We start from the raw sequence: 19,632 nt of genomic DNA on the forward strand, positions 1-19,632 counted from the left end.
GTCAGGCACTCTTTTTCTACCTCTGCTTCTCTTTGGGAGACACTGTACAAAGGAATTTAGTTGTGAGGGAAATATGGGGTGTCAGTTTTTCTCCAGTGTAGAAGACCTAACAGGATGCTGCTTAAACCACAAAGCTAGGACTAAGTGACTCCTGGGGACCATACATAGGTATCCCTTGTATTGCAGGATTAAGTTCATCCTTGTCGCAGTTACAAACAAAACTGATCACAGAGGATAAATGTGAACTCACACCTTCCCATTTTAAGCAAACCTTGATTCAGCCACAGTCCTTCGCAAAAAATAGTTTGTCACTTTATAGGACAATATAGCACATGAGCACAGAAACATCTTTGTCCTTGATCATACCCAATCCACCATGCACACCAGCTCCCTTGATCTGACAGAAGGAGAGGCTGTCACTGTCTCCATCAGGAGAAACAGGGTGCTGGTACCCAGACTTGGTACCCAAGTACTGACACAAACAAGGACACACTTTCTGCAGACTTGCTCCCACAGCTGCGGAGGGACACACAGCCATCTAGTGGCAAGTTCTTCGGTGAGAGACTGTTGGACAGGATAGTGGTCTAAATTTTAAACTCATGCTATATATATTTGTTAATAGTTTGCAGTTATTTCTATGCACTTTATTTTATTCTGAAATTACATCAAACTTAGTAAGCCTTGCAATAAACCTAACATTTGGGAGCAAAAATTACAAGAGAATATTGTATAGTATAAACCTAAGAGCTAAAAATAAAAATCTAATACTTTCTCACCAAGTTTCTATTAATCACTAGGACTAAACAGTGATGACACACGTAGTGAAAGATAAATTCATATCACAGTTCCAAAATCTAATAAAATTAAATTATGTTGGTAAACTAAAATGCTACAAAAGTATAAGAGTCTGAGTTGAGATGGACCATTACGCTGCAACATTAAAAAAATAGAAAAAGAGGCACTTTTACATGCATGGTAGGAAAAAGCTTTTTATTCTGTGATTGTTGTTTTACAGAAGAACACTTATGTTTCAAAAACACAGCTAATTGAAATACAACAGTAAAAGCATATCCCCAGTGAAGGTGATTGAAATATTACATATATTTTAGCATCTTCTACAAAAGAGGCTAACATACAGTTATGTGATATTCAGCCCTCTCCCATCAAAGGAACCCCCAGCTGTATGCAATGCTAACTCCAGTACAGAAATTGGACCCCAGAATTTCCCATTGTCTAATTATAAGCAAGAGATCTGCTGATCCTTAGTCAGAGTTGGGAAAGTCATCTTTACCTTTGCCCACGAAGGTTTGAGGTTCAGCCATTGGTTTGCGTACCTGAGTCATACTTTGCCTTTATCAAAAGAACCAACAGAGCAGTAATAAAAAGTAAACTCTATTTTGTTGTCTTATGCTGATAAAAACAGACTCTGTCCTTTATATCTTAGATAATGAAAGACACTGAGGGTTAAAAAAAAAATCGATTTCTAATAAAATATCTAGTTCTTCCTTTCCATTTAAAATCTAAAATTCCTTTTGTTAAATATAAAGCTGTCTAATTCAATTTTCGGAATCATCCTCAACATTAGTGGACTTCTCTTCCTTTCTGTTTTTCAAGGATGCCTGCTAGTGTCAAAACACAAGTTCTTTAGGCACCTCCCATGAGAATTCATTTCTTCCAAAGTGACCATAGCATGCAGTCTTCTGGTAAATGGGCTTTTTTAGGTCCAAATCCCTGTGTGTATAATAAAAAGAGGAGAAAATTATTCACATTAAGATACTTAATGATAACTATGATTAAAAGCCTGGTGTTGATAGCCATTTCATAGTGAAGCAAGCATATTCTGCAGATGCCAGAATACCAGTAAACATGTCCAATGGAGAACCATAGAAGTGACAACAAAACTTAAAAGCTGTGAAGTATTTGCGGGCTACAGGAAAAGTCCTTATTATTGAGAATTATTAATTTTTACAGAAAAGATGAAATGACCTTCAATTTCTTTTGTAAAACAAAACATATATTTTTTCACAGCAAAGTAACTTAAAATTTTATTTGAATTCCACATACTATATAAGGCTAAATGCTGAAAGTATGTGCTTCATATGAAACTTGAGAAGTACATCTGTTATCTCAAAAGATATGGCACACTGGTAGATCCATAAAAAGTATCAACTGCCAAGACTGACAGAATGACAGAATGAGTAAAAGTCTCTTTTGCACTTCATGCAACAATCCCACGCTAGTTCAAGAGGCTGACTCTTACATTGTAACAACTAATGGTTTTGCAATACATCATTTCTAGGATGTGAGCACCAAGATAATTCCCTTTTTGTCTGTTTCTATACCTGACAATGACTCCAGGTCGAAGATCAAAGTTTTTGTGCACAATGTCCAGCAGCTCTTTCTCTGTTTTTTGGGAAGTTCCGTAAGTGAATAGTGAAATGGACAGTGGATGAGCTACCCCAATGGCATAAGAAACCTATGGTAAAAAAAGACACCATAGAAAATAAACACGGCACCACAGTGGACAACAGTACGCAACAGAAAGAAGCATTCATGTATGGACCATCATAGAAAAACTAAGGCCTCGCCTCCACTTCCCATATTTGTGCAATCTGTATTTGTAGAAATAAAAGAAAACCAAAATGCTGAGGTCTCTGGATAACTTTCTTCCTCATTATCCAGTCACCCCATGGTTATTTCTATGACAGTAAGTGTCAGAGGGTTGAGGTCTCAATAAATGTCCAGAAAAACAGCCAATAAAAATAAAGCTAAATGAAAAGTTCCAGCTTCAAGAAGCTGATAGCCTATTAGTGACATTACAGTGGTCTTGAACCAAGCACATCAAGGTCTTCCTTTCTTCAACCCCAAGCCATCACCAAGACTGCTTCTACTGCAGTGCCTCATGCAATATGTATTCAAGGTAAAGTTGAAAAGGAAAAATCTTTTTGAGAAAAGCAACATTCAGAGCAAACCATACCTGAACCAGAACACGGCGACAGAGCCCAGCTTTCACAAGAGACTTGGCCACCCAACGGGCTGCGTATGCAGCAGATCGGTCCACCTTTGTATAGTCTTTCCCAGAAAAGGCACCTCCTCCATGAGCTCCCCAGCCACCGTAAGTATCCACAATGATCTTTCGACCAGTAACACCAGCATCACCCTGAAACAGTAAAAGAATTTGTCCACTTTTACAATCCATTTGTTATAACTCTCAAACAAAGCTATCCATCCTTCAGCAGACTACAACAACGTAAGAGTTCACCACATATGGATTGCTGTGGGGTAGATGAAGGAATGAACTTGTCTCACTGAGCTACAACAGTGCCTATAAATGTTCTTTAAAGACACATTCATAAGACAAGCCATTCAGGAACAGTGTTTGGTAGTCAAGTGAGCAGGTTTATACCCAGATAGCTGGAGCATGCACTGCCACCTTCAAAAGTAAATATTCCAGACAATATGAGAACTTTGGTTTAAAAGTTACCTATCCACGTCCAAACAGTATAAAGAATATTGCTAACAAACTACATGCCATATAGGAACCATTGAGAGATTTTACATGTTAAAAAAAAAAAATTAAAATTAGGCTTTCATATCTTTTGGTCAAAATCTGAAGTTGTATGAATATTAAGTAGTATATGTCTTTTCTGTATTTACCATCGAAAGTTACACCAGTGCTACCTTATACACCATTACATGGAGGCTGGCATCTAACACTTCTGGTGGAGTATCTGACAGAGATTGTCATATAAATATGTACTAAAAACACATTACCCACCCCAGAATATTTATAGTCTTATTTACACTGTACACAACAGGTATGGAGTAGTAGGAAGTTCTTGGTAATTGAGAAAGAAGGATTACTTCTTTCTAAGAACAGATACTTACAGATGAACATTCTAAAATACTAAATGAGGAAGCACAGATAACCTTAACTGCCTACACAGCTATCCTGATTGCTCCTCACAAGTACCTGATATTTTAATTTGATTTTCGTTAGCTGATCAGTACCAGACTGTCTGACCCTCCAATTTACTAAATGCTTAAGCTTTCCGGTGCAAATGGAAACATGGTCAAATTTGAAATTCAGCTTCCACACGTGCAGTCAGGTTTGAAATTCTTTGTCTACAGGATATCACGTCAGTAAAATTCAACTGCTGGAACGTTTGCACAGCAAACACAAGTGGACAGTCAAAGTTTTTCTTAGAAAGAATGTGCATATACACAAAAGAAAACCTTTGGCACAGTTTGTTCCATTCTCCTAAGAAAACAGTGAGCTGCAAATCTGAACTGAAGATAGCTGAGCTTGTCTAAAGGATCTTATCCTACTAGGGTTCTTCTGCTTGACTCAAACCTTAATTTCTGGTGGCACAGACAGTTGCGATGAGAAACCTTGTGTGCCATCACGACTTGACTGCAGAACTGAGTGAGAGGAAGAGAAATAGATAAGGGAAAAAAACACCCCTCATTTTAAATGTGCTGAAAGAGCATAAATGCATTTGTAAAGCACGTGGAAGTAATTTTTGCGGTAAGCTGTAATGTCCTTGCAGTACCAGCTGGTGTTGCTGTTGGGAAAACTGTGATAGCAACAAAATTACTAATTTTGCCGCAGTCAAAATTCAAGGTACCATCATGCTTGAAAACATAAGGTGAAAATCCCAGGCGAAATACATGTGTCTCTCTTAGGTGAATGGAGGTGGAGATTAAGACAGCATTCCATAGCTAGCGTTGTTAAAAACAAAACTTACTAATACTCTTACAAAAAGTAATCAGAAAGTTCAAGCCATAAAAGATCAGGAAATAAATAGTTATTTTCTGGTTGCTGCAATACTATTGTAAATTGCAGCAGTGATGATAGCAGTTGTAAAGCCATGGACACATGGGCAGATTGACCCATACTAAGTAAACTTATCCCTGGTTTAAAAAGCTGCAAACATGCACTGCACTGTGCTTGTGTTTGAATGTGCAAACATAAGCAATACGGTTCCACCACGAGAGCAGAAAAGGTATTTCTGGTTGGCATACTGAATGTAATTATATGACATTTTTAAATGGGTGCAGTTCAGTGCACATCTGAAAGATTTAAATTTTTAAACCGGTTGAGTTTAGTGCACACCCAAAAATTTCCAAGGATATCCTTGTTTTTGCACGTAGCTATGATTGCTGCACTGGTTCATGTGCTCCAAGCTACAGCTCAAGTTTGCCTCTCTATTTGTTCACAGTCTAGGATATCAATGACACACAAAATTACAGTGATACAACCAAATCAACTACACAAAAATATATTTTTTTATAATCATTACTATAATGATTAATCTCAACAGCTTCCAGCCTGTTCCATGGCACTAATGTGAAAAAGACACAGCACCTGAGAAATACTTCTGGCAAATTCCAGTAAATGAATGAATTTGAACAGCTAAGGAAAAACAATGTCTCCTTGGATTTGTTGTAAAATTGGACCTAGTTTCAGGAAGGAGCTTTGAGATTTTGCTGTGACAGTTCTGAAAGGAAGTGAAGACTAAGACATTGGGAATGTTGAATTTGTCTTCAAAAACTAAATCTCAGGATCTCTTATCCTACAGAGAGTGAAAGTTCTGCCTGACTTCTGTAAGTGCAGGATCAAATTATAAATCCCAGCTCCAGCATTGCCTAGATAAAGCAAAAGCAACATTTATTTTCTCACCAGGAGAAGCCTATCAGGGCCTGATTTTCAGAACTGACAGTGTGAACCTCACAGATCTGGAAACCAGGTTTTCTATAAGAGAAGTAAACCTTCTCTTGTCCATCTCTCTGTAAGGCATGCTTTACCTGAGAAAGGATTGTGTGTCTCACCCAGTGCTGGACTTGAGAGGGGTTGAGGAAACCCAGAGCTGGGCTGTACATTCCATATGCAATACAAGATTCAGCTCAACTTGCCTGACTAGTCACAACTAGGGCTAGCCATGCCCTCAAAGGTTACTTTGGAACACAATACATGAAGCTCTGGGTGCTCTTCCCACATCCAGCTGCAGTTAAAACTTCTGTTAGACAGCCCGCTTCTCACACCTTAGGACAGACACACCAAAAAGCTGAGGATTTCTTTTAAGACACACACCCAGTGACAAAGGCAAGCCAATAAAAGCACCAAAATAATACAACCCGCACCTGAGGCCCTCCAATAACAAAACGTCCACTAGGTTGAAGGTGATAAATAGTTTTCTCATCCAAGTATTTTTCAGGGACAACAGCTTGAATCACACGATCCTTCAGGGTTCTGCGCATATTCTCCAGTGAAATGGTTTCATCGTGCTGCACAGATATCACAATGGTGTGAACACGCACTGGGATGACTGCTCCATTCTCCTGGATATACTGAACCGTGACCTGAATAGACCAAGGAGAAGGAAGAAAAAAACAAAGTTGCTATAACACACATTACTGCTCTACATCAAAGTAATTCTGTGCTATTCCAAGAGCAAAGCTGTAGCAAAATGTCAATGCTGACATAATGATCACTGCTCACATTGTTGCCAAGGAATGAGAAATGAAGACTGTTTTCTCATTCTTTGTTTTTGCAGTGATGAGGGGGGAAAAAAAAAAAGACCCAGTATGGGCAATCTGGTTTTCTATGAAATTGTCCAAAATGTGTCTTTTGGGTGGTATTTCCAGCAAAACTCTCAAATTTACATTCCCATTCTTCAAAAAGGCCAGCCCAAATCCCTAAATACAAATAAGTCCTTTGGGTCTCCTGTCACTTTTTCAACAAGCACAGACCACTTAGGTCTGAAGGGTTAAATGTTTCTCCACTGGTAGGTGGTTAAGTGCTCCCAGCACTCTGATAGAGGTTAACCACTTTCCAGCAGTCAAGGATCCAGTATCATAAGCAGTGGAAATGCTTTATTTGCTTTGTGTAGGTTGCATAGTAGGAAACCTGACACCCTGAACACCATCAGTTGCTGCCTTTACAAATATTTAAGATTTCTGGAAAGAAAAAGTGTTAGTTTTCAACTACCTGGACTCTCCATAGCAGTATTTACCTGTGTCTTAGAGTCAGGCCTCAGCCAAGGAAGTTCTCCGGTCCGCCTCAGCTCTGCTAACCTGGCATTCAGTTTATGAGCAAGAACAATTGTTAGAGGCATACATTCTTCTGTCTCATCTGTTGCGTAACCAAACATCAAACCCTACAGGAGGAGAAGAGACACTTCAATCACTGTTAAGAGCACCACAACCAAAGGCAACAAGATTTCATCTGAAGCAAAGAGTAAACAGTACCCTCAGGTTTACTTTCCACTGTTTTACATTATAGTGCAAGAAGCCCAAACTCAGATCGGGCTCCAACATGTTACAGAGCCATGAGAAACAAACCACGTTCCTAGAATTTTTCACTAAAAGCCCAAAGATTTACATGTTGAGCTGGAAACCTGGACAAAAATTTAGAAGTTTCTATGAAAAAATCAGGTTCTTTCACAGAAAAAAATACATTGGAGTAAAACAATTTCAGGACTATTCTGTCACAGGAAAGATGTTATCATTAGCCTGGAAAGGTTGCACAGGCTTTTTATGTATGAATACAGATGTGCTTATACTGTGGCTCACATCTGACACTTCAGTGGAATGGGATACGAATACTCCATGAAGAACGTACGATTAAGGCACCCGCCTCAGATTTTCAATGCCACACACTTCTAGTTACAGCTTCTACTGTTATTCAGTCATGTTCCCTGTATCAGATTATCATTTGTTAAATAGAGTTAGCAGCCTTTTCCTTCTCCTCATCCACTATATGTTGTGATAAAAAAAAAAAAAAGAAAAAAACAGGAAGGTACTTTGACACAATGGGAAGTGAGGCCATCAAAGTGCCAAAGTCAGATATCTCTTCATCTTATCTAGTATTATGTCCCTGTGACAACATAAAAGCATTTTAAATTAGTCCTCAAGGGTTTTCTCAACAATATTAGCTTGTCTTCCGGACTCTGATATCTCCACTTATGGTTCTCAACAGCATTGCTATAAACTAGATATTACTACTAATGATAACTACTGCAAATGTTAAACCCACCCAAACTGGCAGCAGCCAGATTATGGAGTTTTCATGTTAGCATCTTTCTCTTGGGAACACACCACAATTATCTATATGTGTTATTTAGCTCATAGAAATGCAGCTTGGATAGCCTTAATTATGTGGAACACCTATTAAAATAGCTGCCTCTGGGAAATAAGTAAGAATTAAAAGTACTCTGGCATATTTGCCTACATTGTACTAATGCTGAGCACAGTTGAAACATTGCCTAGTTTTTTGCTGTGGAGAGAGAGCATCTCAAGATCTCTGTGAAAGTTAAAAGAACCTTTGTTTATTCCACCTTACAGGACAAGTCTGGCTGCAAGATGAATGGTCTAATGAATCTAAAGCTACTCGACAAAATCATGAAATACATAAGCAAAAAAACTTTTGCTAAGTTCTAAAGGTTACATCCTCACCTGCTACAAACTACCAGAGGTCTCCTGGAGTACACAGAGTGCTGTAACAAACACTAGACAAAAGTCTGCCCTCAAAGAACTCCCAAATTTTTTAACAAAACTATAGAGTTTATTCTGGGCTAGTGCAAGATGGAAGTGTGCAAATCTTCACATGGGTCTTGATTTAGAAAACAGGGCAATAAGATGGTGTAAACCTTTTTATTCAAATAGCTTTGATGTTTTAGATGTGATGTTACGTCTACCTGATCTCCAGCACCAACATCCTCTTCATCCCTGTGCAGATGAACACCTTGAGCAATATCAGGTGATTGCTGTTCCAGTGCCACTAAAACATTACAAGTCTTGTAGTCAAAGCCTATTCAGAAAAAAGAAGAGTGGAAAATTAGCTTTTTCTGTCACAATCAAGGAAAGTAACATGGAACCATATCACAAAATTTTCATTCTGAAGGATACCACATTCAGAACTGCAACCTAACAGCTTTTATTGGTTAAATTTTTGTCAATACAACACTTAAAACCTTTATGGGAGGGTGTGGTTGTATAGGGTTGCCTTTCCTGCTTGCTACTGCTTGTTTTCTCTTGCATTGGCACCCAAGCCAATTCAGGTTGTGAACTGTTAACTGCAAAAAACAAACCAAAAAAGTATATAATGAGCCTCTCCCAAATAAAGAGTATTAAAAACCTCTACATAAATTCCTAGGAGCTGATGTTTTCAGCACCTGAAGGCTCTGCTCTCTGATACTTTATTTGTAATACATGCACAGCAGTGTCCGTACCTAAATCTCTCACGGGAGTTTGTATGAGAGCCACAAAAAGAGAAAAAAAAAACACAGCAAATCTGGAAATGGGAATTTATTTTAACAACTAAAAGGAAAGTTTGAAAAAGAAATTCCAAGAGTTATGGAAGATTGTGGTAAAATTTTCCACATGTTCCTAGGGATATTAACAGTAACTTGCTTCTCTCCAAATTCAACCTTTCCTAAAACTGCAACTACTGGCAGCTGCTGACCACACTCATGTTCAGCCAATACAACCTATATAGATATCCATATGCATATGATCCACTTGAAGAATGCTTTTTGTTCTCTTTTAAGTAGGCTATTTAGAGAAGAAAATTATATGTCTGTGTGCAATTGTAAGTTTTAGTTTTTTGTTTCTGCATAGAAATTGTTTTTACTGGGTCACTGCATCTCCCCTTAATCACTTTTGGCCATTAGGATAAAAAGGAGATTTATGACCAAAAAGATTTGTCAGCATTTTCTGAAAGGACAGCTGTTACATGATGGTGGAGGTAATCTGTGGATGTGCTGCTATAATATTTTCCCACCACAATCTCCCTGTAAATTCAATAGCAATTAAAGGACTGCAGGAAACAACATTTTCTAACCAAAAGCTCTTAAAAGACACACTTCACTGTAACATATATTTGGAATATTTACAATGTACAGATACATGGCAAATCAGAAGGTGAAATGTGTCTGGTATATAAAGCATTTTGTCTTTTTTATCTTTTGTACATTACACAAACCAGAGTAGGAGGAGCTGTTCAGAGCTAACAGAGCACCTTGCACAGTGAGAACCTGCTTTACACCTGGGAATTCTAGATGCTACCACAGTGTAAATATATAATTGTACAATGACATGAACTAGGTGCCTTCTTCCCTCACTTTTGCACCAAGATGCATCAATCAGCTTGCCAAACAATAACCAAGATTTGAGTTCTCACAGGTTTGGAGGACTGGAAGATTCTGTGGCTCAAGTTGCAGCTAACTAATACCACAGTTCAGTGTATATTCTCCCTATTCCCTGTCAGTTTTAACTAATATATGACATTTTTTCTACTTACTGGGATGAAGCCAGCAAGTGTACCACGTAGCACCATGTAAGCAGTTTTCACACAGGATATACAGTTTTTATCAGTCTTGTTAAAGCCCATATATGGAAGTGGTGACAGATCTGTTTTGCGGTTACCTACTGCCTGCTCTTCAAGGATTTAATGAGTTTTTCCACCAACCTTTAGCTGAATCATCATAGCCAATATGTCTAATTGCATCTCGGACAACTCGTTGATAATCCACAATAGCATGGGATGTGATCTCCCCACAGAGCAACACCATTCCTGTCTTACAAACTGTCTCTGAAAAGGAAAAGAGAGATGAAAACAGGATTATAACAGCAAAATAACCCAGCCCACTAAGACAAATAACTATGTTTGTGATTACTGAGTATATACAGCGTAAGTCCTCTCTACACATATTTTTAGTAATATTAGCTCCTTCTACAACAAATTCTTTTCCACACATCCGAAAGTAAGGAAAAGAATAATATGTCCAATTTAGAAATGGGAAAGGCAAAACACTGAGCATGATTCAGTGATATGCACAGATTTTAGGGACATGTAGCATTAAGCTGTGATTTACAAATCCATTTAATCACCCTAAGATACATACTGAGGCTAAATAAAACTCATGAGTGACCAACTATTTCGAAAACTTGCATCCATTCCCAGGAAGAATCTGAAGATCGAGTTTAGTTACATAACACACGAATTGGGGTAATGACCTGAGGGTTGATGGTACAACTCTTTCTGAAGAGATTTCAAAAAACAAGCAGTTATGGGGACTGGGACTGAAAACTTAGTATTTTATTAGATATAATAAATGAAAATTTCAACAAAACACTCACATATTCTTTCAAAAATACACTGCAATGAAGCCCTATCTGTTTCTCCCATGAAAATTCAGTCCACACACAAAATTAACTATCCTACCCTTCTACAGCCTGCTTAGGCTTCAGTCTTTATAAAAACTTTTACTGTTTCTTCTCATCTCTCCTCCTCTTGAAGAATAAGTTAGCAAATTATAGCATCAAGTTCTATGCAAACATCATAAAAAAATAACTGTGCCTGGGTGATGACTTAAAGCAAAGCAGCAAACAACTTACCACAAGCAACCTTGGCATTTGGGTCCTGTTTGAGATGGGCATCTAGCACTGCATCGCTGATTTGATCGCAGATTTTATCTGCAAGGCATCACAGTTGTGATTCAAAACCAGAGCACTCAATACAAAACATGGACTGCTTGCATCACTTTGAATAGGTAGGTGTTTCATTCTGCAAGGAATGCTTTTATTGCTTATTACAGGAGTAACTAAGCTAGCTAAATAGAAAGACATATGAAACATCCTGCAAGCAAAGCCAGAAGACACAACAGGGAACTTGCTTACTGGTATAAACTGACTACAACTTTACCTAGAGTTTTTTTGCACTTAAGTGTGAAACAAGTACGTTATGCATTGAATCACCTGAGAGGCTAAGAGGCTTTATTCCCAGCCTCCTCCTTCTCTTAACACCACGAGCCAATACAGCACGCACTTCACATCAGTGATATTACAACATGGAGGTGATATTACAACATGGAGGCGATATTCCACGGCCAACTTCCAGCTCCCCAGCAGAAAGTTAGCATGAACCTCAACAACACCGCTGGTACAGCCTGAGAAAAACTTTAGATCACTATAGACAATGCACAGGTTGGAGTCAAGTGTCTGTTTCCAATTTGCTTCATCTCACTACTTCCTACCATCCTGCAACGCCATCTCCTAATAATCCCTGCAACCCACCTAAGGCAGGGGAGTGAGCAGCACATAGAGAAGCAAGAAGGGGTTACTAACTGAAGCTTGTCTAAGGTACATCTTCAGTATATCTTCAGTTACATCCCAAACAAGAAGGTTTCAGCTCAGGTTTATCATAATAGCATTTTCTCTTTTTCTTGCTTTCTCCTCTTACCTTTTTAATGAATAATGAATCTTAAATCAAATAAAGTAGCTAATATAATGAACACAAAAGGGCAGCACCCATAACAATGCCTACCACGTGAAAATGGAAATTTTTCTCATATATTTTAATTTCATTGTTCTTAAAAAATGTCTAATACTGCATACTGTGTTTAGATATTGCCATAACATGGTGTGTGGCAAAATGAATTAATCTCCTGCCTTGTCATTTGAAACACTGTGTTGGAAAGCAACGTTTTCTTAGAGTATGTCATTAGAGACTTTCAATATGTTTAACCTCAAGTCAAAACAAATTCTCATTTATTTTCATGAGGAAGGTGTACATTTAGCTAAGAGGGACAAATCAAAGACTAGATAACTAATGTGATTCTGACACTGTTATCTCCTATATTAACCACTTCTACACAAAAATAATGAAAACAAGAGACAATTACCAAATGTAGGCTACATTGTAACTTTCAGCCTTGAAAGAACTGTACACAGACTACTAAATTTGGGACAATTATTACCAAACAGGAATCAGAGCCCATTCTTGCAATTTAGTTAGAAGGCCAAATGAACCTTGTTTAGCAAGACTGGGGACAAAGGTGGCAGGACTTGATTAAAATGTATCTCTGCTTGCTCTCTTCAAAGTTTCCATTTTTATAAGGAAATATAAGCATATTTTCAAGCATAAAAGCAAAAATTATTGACAAAAATATGGAATTTTTAATTACCTGGATGGGACAACAGACCAACTGGGATAGGATGACCCCTCAGTGCAGGTCCAATGCCCCGCTGTAAACTCCTAGTGGTTGGGACTCCTTTGTCGTCTTTTTTTCACTACCCAGAGTTTCTGTACAAGGAATAACCTTTATCCCTGGCCTTGTTCCATATGAAACATCTCACCTCCATTAGATGCCAGTGTCCCATGTTTGTCTAAGTTCTTACATGCATTCCTTCCAAAACATTCAAGAAGACTACAAGCAATCCCATAAAAATAATTCATCTTCATTCCTCCTTGTGGCACCTATCTGGTACAAAGACCCTTATGTTTGTTTTGCATGCTGTGGCTGAAATTAGTTTATGATCTAAAACTTTCATTAAATGTCTCAAGGGAGCACTAGCCATACTAGGCAGTGACATCAGTAAGTGAAGATGTAACAGGATGTTTTCAAGGGGGGATTTTTTTGTTGCATGAACTGTATAATTAGTATCTACAGTATTTCATGGATACTGGATATTTTGCTTCCCTCTCAGAGATATAACACAGCAAATATCCATGAACAAAGAGCATAGTCCACAATCACAGAAGAGGAGAGCTTGTCTTACAAAACTGTTGCTCTGAAAAGATCATGACAGAAAGATGAACAGTCATCCACAGAAATTAAATAATCTACATACAATAGCATTAGTGAGACTGCTACAGAAATACTAGATTTTTGTGGTGGTATTCCAAAGATGAGGTTAAGAAGCCGTGGGAAGGTTTAGAGCAGACTGAGAATAATGCCCCAAAATCAGAAAAGTTCATCTTACAGGATGAAATCGATCAAGCTTAATCTAGTTCTGAAAGGCTAAAGGAAAAGGCAGACTACCAGAGGAAATCCTTATAGGCATTGGTATCAGAGTCTCCAAGAACCTAAAAATAATATACATCAGCTTTTGTCTGATGGACAATAATGATAGCTGGAAATCAAAGTGAGACACATAAAGCTTCAAAAAGGAAAATCTTAAAAGGGTGAGAGCAATTGAAACCATTCATCTAGAGGTATACAGGATTCCATGTTCCATCAAATCTCTAGATGACAATCATGTATATTTTTAAAAGGTATGAATGAAATTCAACCCTCATTTACTGGCATGTTTAAAGAGCTCTTGCACAAAATATTATTACCTGTGTATGAAGGTCAGACAAGATTATATATCAGAGGTCCCTTCTGGTCTTTAAAAATCTATGTGGGAATTTAGATTTAGATACCTTTAGATTAAAGACATAGAATCATAGAATAGTTTGAGTTGGAAGGGACCATGGAGGTCATCTAGTCCAACCCCCTGCAGTAAAAAGGGACATCTTCCACTAGATCAGGTTGCCTAGAGCCCCATCCAACCTGGCCTTGAATGTTTCCAGGGACAGGGCATCTGCGACCTCCCTGGGCAACCTGTAAAGAGGCTGAGACATATCAGTTTGACAATTCAAGCCATACCTGATTGTGGGTGCAGTAACCAACAGTTCCAGTGCAACTAGATCCAAATACAGATACATCTATCAAGACTGGAAATAGAAATCTATCTGGATGACTGGCAGATTAATGCACTCAATTAAAGGCATGTCTATTAGTACCGGTCTCTGGTGTAAAACAAAACCAGGTGTTCTATTTTAAGTAATGCTTAACTGGCTTCATTCTGTTATTTACATTTCTCATCTCAACCATACTATATTTCCTTCTTTTTTTTTTGTTCCTACTTTTTTTGGACCACTTGTGGTGAGGCATTATTGTCTAAAGAAAGAAAATGAAGGTAAGAATTCAGTTCATGTTTTTCCTCATAGTAGCTAGCACAGGGCTGTGTTTTGGTTTTGTGCTGAAAACAGTGTTAATAATACAGAGATGTTTTCATTATTGATGAGCAGTGCTTACAAAGAGTCAAGGCCTTTTCTGCTTTTCACCCCACCAGCGAGTAGGCTGGGGGTGTGGACCCCCAGTTGGGAGTGTTGGGAGGGGACACAGCCAGGACAGCTGACCCCAACTGACCAAAGGGATATTGCAGATCATATGACATCATCCTCAACATATAAAGCTGGGGGAAGGAAGATGGGGGGGATATTCGGAGTTACAGCGTTTGCCTTTCCAAGTAGCCGTTACGCGTCATGGAGCCCTGCTTTCCTGGAGATGGCTGAACACCTGCCTGCCAATGGGAAGTAGTGAATGAATTCCTTGGTTTTGCTTTGCTTGCATGTGTGGCTTGTACTTTGCTTATTAAACTGTCGTTATCTCATTCCATGAGTTTTCTCACTTTTATTCCTCCAATTCTCTCCCCCATCCTAATTGAGGGGAGTGAGCGAGCGGCTGTATGGTGTTTATTGCCAGCTGGTGTTAAACCATGACACCATCCAATAGCATAAATAGTGCAAAAGGGATGTCTGGGCTGGGGATTTCTTGAACAAAAAAGGAAAAATATTAAATAACCTGAATTCTTTTCATGAAATCCAATCATCCCACACACCCAGCCTTATGGCAGAGATGCCAATTAGCTGTAAAACAGCTCTTGCTGACTATAAAAGGAATCAGAGTGTAGAGGAGCTGATGATAAACCCTACTCAAATGCCCAGTTGTCAAATTACGAAGTAAAGGAGGCATTAAACAATAAAACTGAGCTCCAATAATTAGAAGGAGCTTCACAGTTTTCCAGCTAGTTGGACATAAGTTTGTCACGTGAATCTAGACTACCTAAGAGCCTAACACAAGCTGTGACATCTGCAAGTTCTCAGGACCTACCCAAGAATTCAGTTTCAGGGATTCACCAGACACACACAAATCTATGAACAGCAGTAACAACTAAAAAATTAATTTTAAAAAAGCTTCACTCTTTGAAGCACAGCAATCAGGTACAACCACACTTCTGGTTTTGATGACGTAGTAAATACAATAAACATTGAATATTTTAAAAAGTAAGGTTGATTTTCTTTAAAACTTGTGATCATCAAAATAGCATTCAGTATTTTTAATGAAATATTATTCATATCAACAGAAAAAAAAGCCAGAATGTGAAATTATGTATTCAAAATATCATAAACTGAGCAATTCTTAGTCTTCTGGTAAAAAATTAAACAGTCAAGAAATGCAGATACTTATCGTGAGTACTTCATAAAAAAATAAGCTTTCCACCAAAAAAAGTTCACTAGAAAGAATTCAAATAGCTGAATTGTGCTCTATTACTTTTTTTTTCTTTTTAAAAGACTCTTGAGGCATGCTAATTGAAAATTGCAGTGGCACTTCAATATTAGCACTACACTGTTTAAACAGCTTGTACATCTGTTTTCTTTGTTCAATACACAGTTTACTAAACTATTATGTATATTGTTAAGTATATATAATGTTAAATATTTTTAAGTATATATAATGTTAGATATGAGACATGCAAACATTAACTTGCTGGTAAGATCTGCATATTCTGTTTGTTTGGTTTTGCTTCAGTGATTTTTTTTTTCTGTGAATATCCAGAAGATAAACATATGTTTTTAACATGGTTGACAATCTGAGGGCACTTTTAGCAGATGTTTTCTCTTATATTTTTAAAGAGATTCCTTGATACTTACTGGAAAACTGAATGACACTCTGTTTGCAGGCAATTCCACCTGAAGTCACACCAGATAGGGGAAGGAATTAATCCTAAGTAGTTTGGCACCTGTAAGACATTGTGGGTCAGAGAAACACACAATGCCTTTCAAAGCACAGTGAAACCATTGTGCAGCACGGACAGACACTACTGGACAAAGCAAAATGGAGCAGTGACAAAAAACAGCTATCTAAAAAAAAAAAAATCTTTCTCTTCCCCATGCTCTTATCTATGTGCTTTTATTTCATTGAAATGAAGATGCCACATGTAAGTCTTCAGAGAATTTGGAATTTACCTCACTAAATGTCAAAATTAGAGACCTTCTGGAAGGAAGATCAAAATTTGAAGATTTTGATTTTGAAGAATTTGGACTGAGAAGATGGGATAAACAGAGTCTTCTGTAAAGTCTTCAGGGAGCATAAGTAATACCTGTATGTTAATTATTGCCAGCTACTACTTGCTTCTATAAAATTTGGGCTTCTTAATGACATACAACTCAGGCCTTGCACAGGTATAAGGCAGTTCTCTCTATACCCAAGCAAATAAGCATGTAATTCGTCCTCCTTTGTTTATTAAGAAGGAGGTCTCCATTAAAGCATTCTGTCCTCAGCTAATATAATCAGAACAATTCAAATTTCCACCAGACATAGATCTGGTTCAGGATCCTTACTTCACATAATGCCCTCTAGCAAAATAATACTATCACAAACAGAAGAGAAATAATCAAGAACACACAAATTATCCATTTGGTATCAAACAGAGGAACTCAAAACGCACAATAAAATTCTAGTGCTACTGGCAATGTCAGACACCCAACTACAGCCTCAGACACCAGACACCATTTTAAGAAACAGCCAAGATTTTCCTGGGTGACAAAAAACCTAATGGCACGTCTACAGCTCTCATGTAAAACCACAGACAGGGAAAAGGGTTGGCCAGGATGTATGGCTGAGACAATTAAGACCTATTGCTGGGCTGTATTCTGAAACAAGAATTTGCAGGACTACCCTGAGTTACTTACAGTCAACCTGTCCTCCCCTGATCTGGAAAATTAGTATATTTCCTTTGTCATAGTTGTTTGGGTTTTCAGTATGTTACATTAAGACCTAGGCTGTTCAAGAAAGTATAAGCATCACAGTCTTGAAACGTTCAAGTTAATTTCAGCTTTCCATTGCCTCTGCAATAAGCCTCTAGTGTTCCCACTTTCCATCTCACAGTACCCAGAGATCTGTCAAACTCAGCCAGAGGAGAGGCCGTACACAAATCTAACAAGTGGTAGCACTGTTTCTCAAAGGTCTGCTGAGTACTTCAGAACAGGAGGAAAATAATGTCTATGGGACTTAATAGAAAGTCTCCTCGAGGACAATAGAATTTTTGAAAATAGAGAAGGGAATGTGAATAAGAAATAAAAAATGGGCCAAATTCTAAAACAAGAAACAAGACAAAATGAGAACTGATAAAGGAAGGAAACCAAGGGACAAAGCTAAACCTGGGGAATCAGCTGAACTCTTCCTATTCGGAGACTTACCTATTATTGCCCTACAGGGATTAAAAACAATGATTGCAGTAGCATAAACTGTGACCTGTCAATTTTGGAAATACCAACATCAGTTTAAAATTACCATATGGTATAATTCTATTTTCCTGCAAAACCACATTGCGCTACAGATGCTGGATGTAATTATATGTAAATTTGAGATGGGACTTATATCCCAAGGATGGAATGTAGTTGTCATTTTCTGACTGTGTTACATCAGAAAGAACCCCAACTGGGTTACCTTTATGTAGCTGCCTTGACATTGACAGAGAGGTACCCAATTGCATCAGCTATGGATTTGATATGCAGCAATAAATTAATATTCTAGAGGAGTATCAGAATTATACACATAAAATTCTCACTGATGACCTTTTTATCCTCTGCTACGTCATTCCATCCTTTTATTACTTACTCACATAAATGAGAACAGACCTGAAAAAGCTTTATTATAGCAAAAGGCACTGGACATCAAATTGGCTTCTAAAATAAATACACTTTTCAGGACATTAAACAGTCTATTGTCCCCTGGCCTCATTTGGGGGAACACTTGCTGTTGACATAGGTACATGTCTATGGCAAGTGGACATTTGTTTTCAATTAAATTGAACTAAGTTTAGCAAATAACTGTCCACTATTTGCTTAAGCAATTCCATATATTGCATCAGATGATGGAATGGGGGGGGGGGGGGTGGAAATCAGCAACCTTGCCATGTACAGCTGCTAGGTCCACTGATTTTCAAAGGCTTTAAAATAGTCTGCTTAGAGATATTCCTATCATGACAGTTTGAGAGCATAGCATATATGCAGGACAGTTTCACAGGGCCTATAAAGATATAGAACTTGAGAAGCAAGCTATGCATTCTTATCCGTATGTGCAACTTGAGTCTATCAGTGGTACAGTAGTGTCTCCACAGTAATACTGAAAGAAATTCAGATGAAAAGGAAGGAGCAGCAACCATAAACCCCACTGCCCTCCTCAGTGTAACACACACCCTACAAAGGCATGTGAACTGCTGTTGGAAGCACCCTAGTTATAGTGGTTCTATAGACTACATGGACAGGGTCCAATAGAAATAAAGTAAAAAAGCACCCTGCTACAAATTACTTCTCTAGTAAGATCAATAGCAGATTCATTCTTCTTCAGGCTTTTAAGACCTTTTAAATTAAAATAATAATCTTTTTACGCATTTGCCAGAGCTGGTTTCTTACCTGGATGTCCTTCTCCCACTGATTCCGATGTGAACATGAAAGTCCCTTCATCATCCAGTGTGTAGTCACATAAACCATCCACTGGCCCGTTCATGATTGTGATGCTTCTCCTGATGGATTATTATGAACAGTGGTTGAAGAGTTCTACCTTTAATACCTTCTCTTAAACGAGAAGGTTCTTTATGAGCAGCACTACTGCTTTCTTCACTTACTACCTCTTACACTAACTTGAATTTCAGTGTGTGAAATCAGCATGGGCTTGCATTTGCGTACGCATGCAAGGAGTATGCATGTGTCACAAGTCTGTATCCCTACCCAGC

At 38.1% G+C, this 19,632-nt stretch overlaps 1 protein-coding gene across 1 annotated transcript; it reads right to left on the reverse strand.

Moving 5' to 3' along the window:
• Nucleotides 1-973: 973 nt before the first annotated feature.
• On the reverse strand, nt 974-19,632 carry LOC104470859 (S-adenosylmethionine synthase). Its single transcript, XM_010085936.1, has 9 exons — nt 19,313-19,632; nt 11,401-11,478; nt 10,472-10,594; nt 8,700-8,812; nt 7,017-7,160; nt 6,145-6,363; nt 2,978-3,160; nt 2,343-2,476; nt 974-1,731 (listed from the first exon to the last, which is right to left on the reverse strand). Exons 1-9 carry the CDS (start codon nt 19,404-19,406, stop codon nt 1,629-1,631), a joined length of 1,191 nt encoding a protein of 396 aa, XP_010084238.1. The 5' UTR covers nt 19,407-19,632; the 3' UTR covers nt 974-1,628.

This window comes from Pterocles gutturalis, unplaced genomic scaffold (genome assembly GCF_000699245.1).
Source record: "Pterocles gutturalis isolate BGI_N339 unplaced genomic scaffold, ASM69924v1 scaffold35225, whole genome shotgun sequence".
In the NCBI taxonomy this organism is placed as follows: Eukaryota; Metazoa; Chordata; class Aves; order Pterocliformes; family Pteroclidae; genus Pterocles; species Pterocles gutturalis.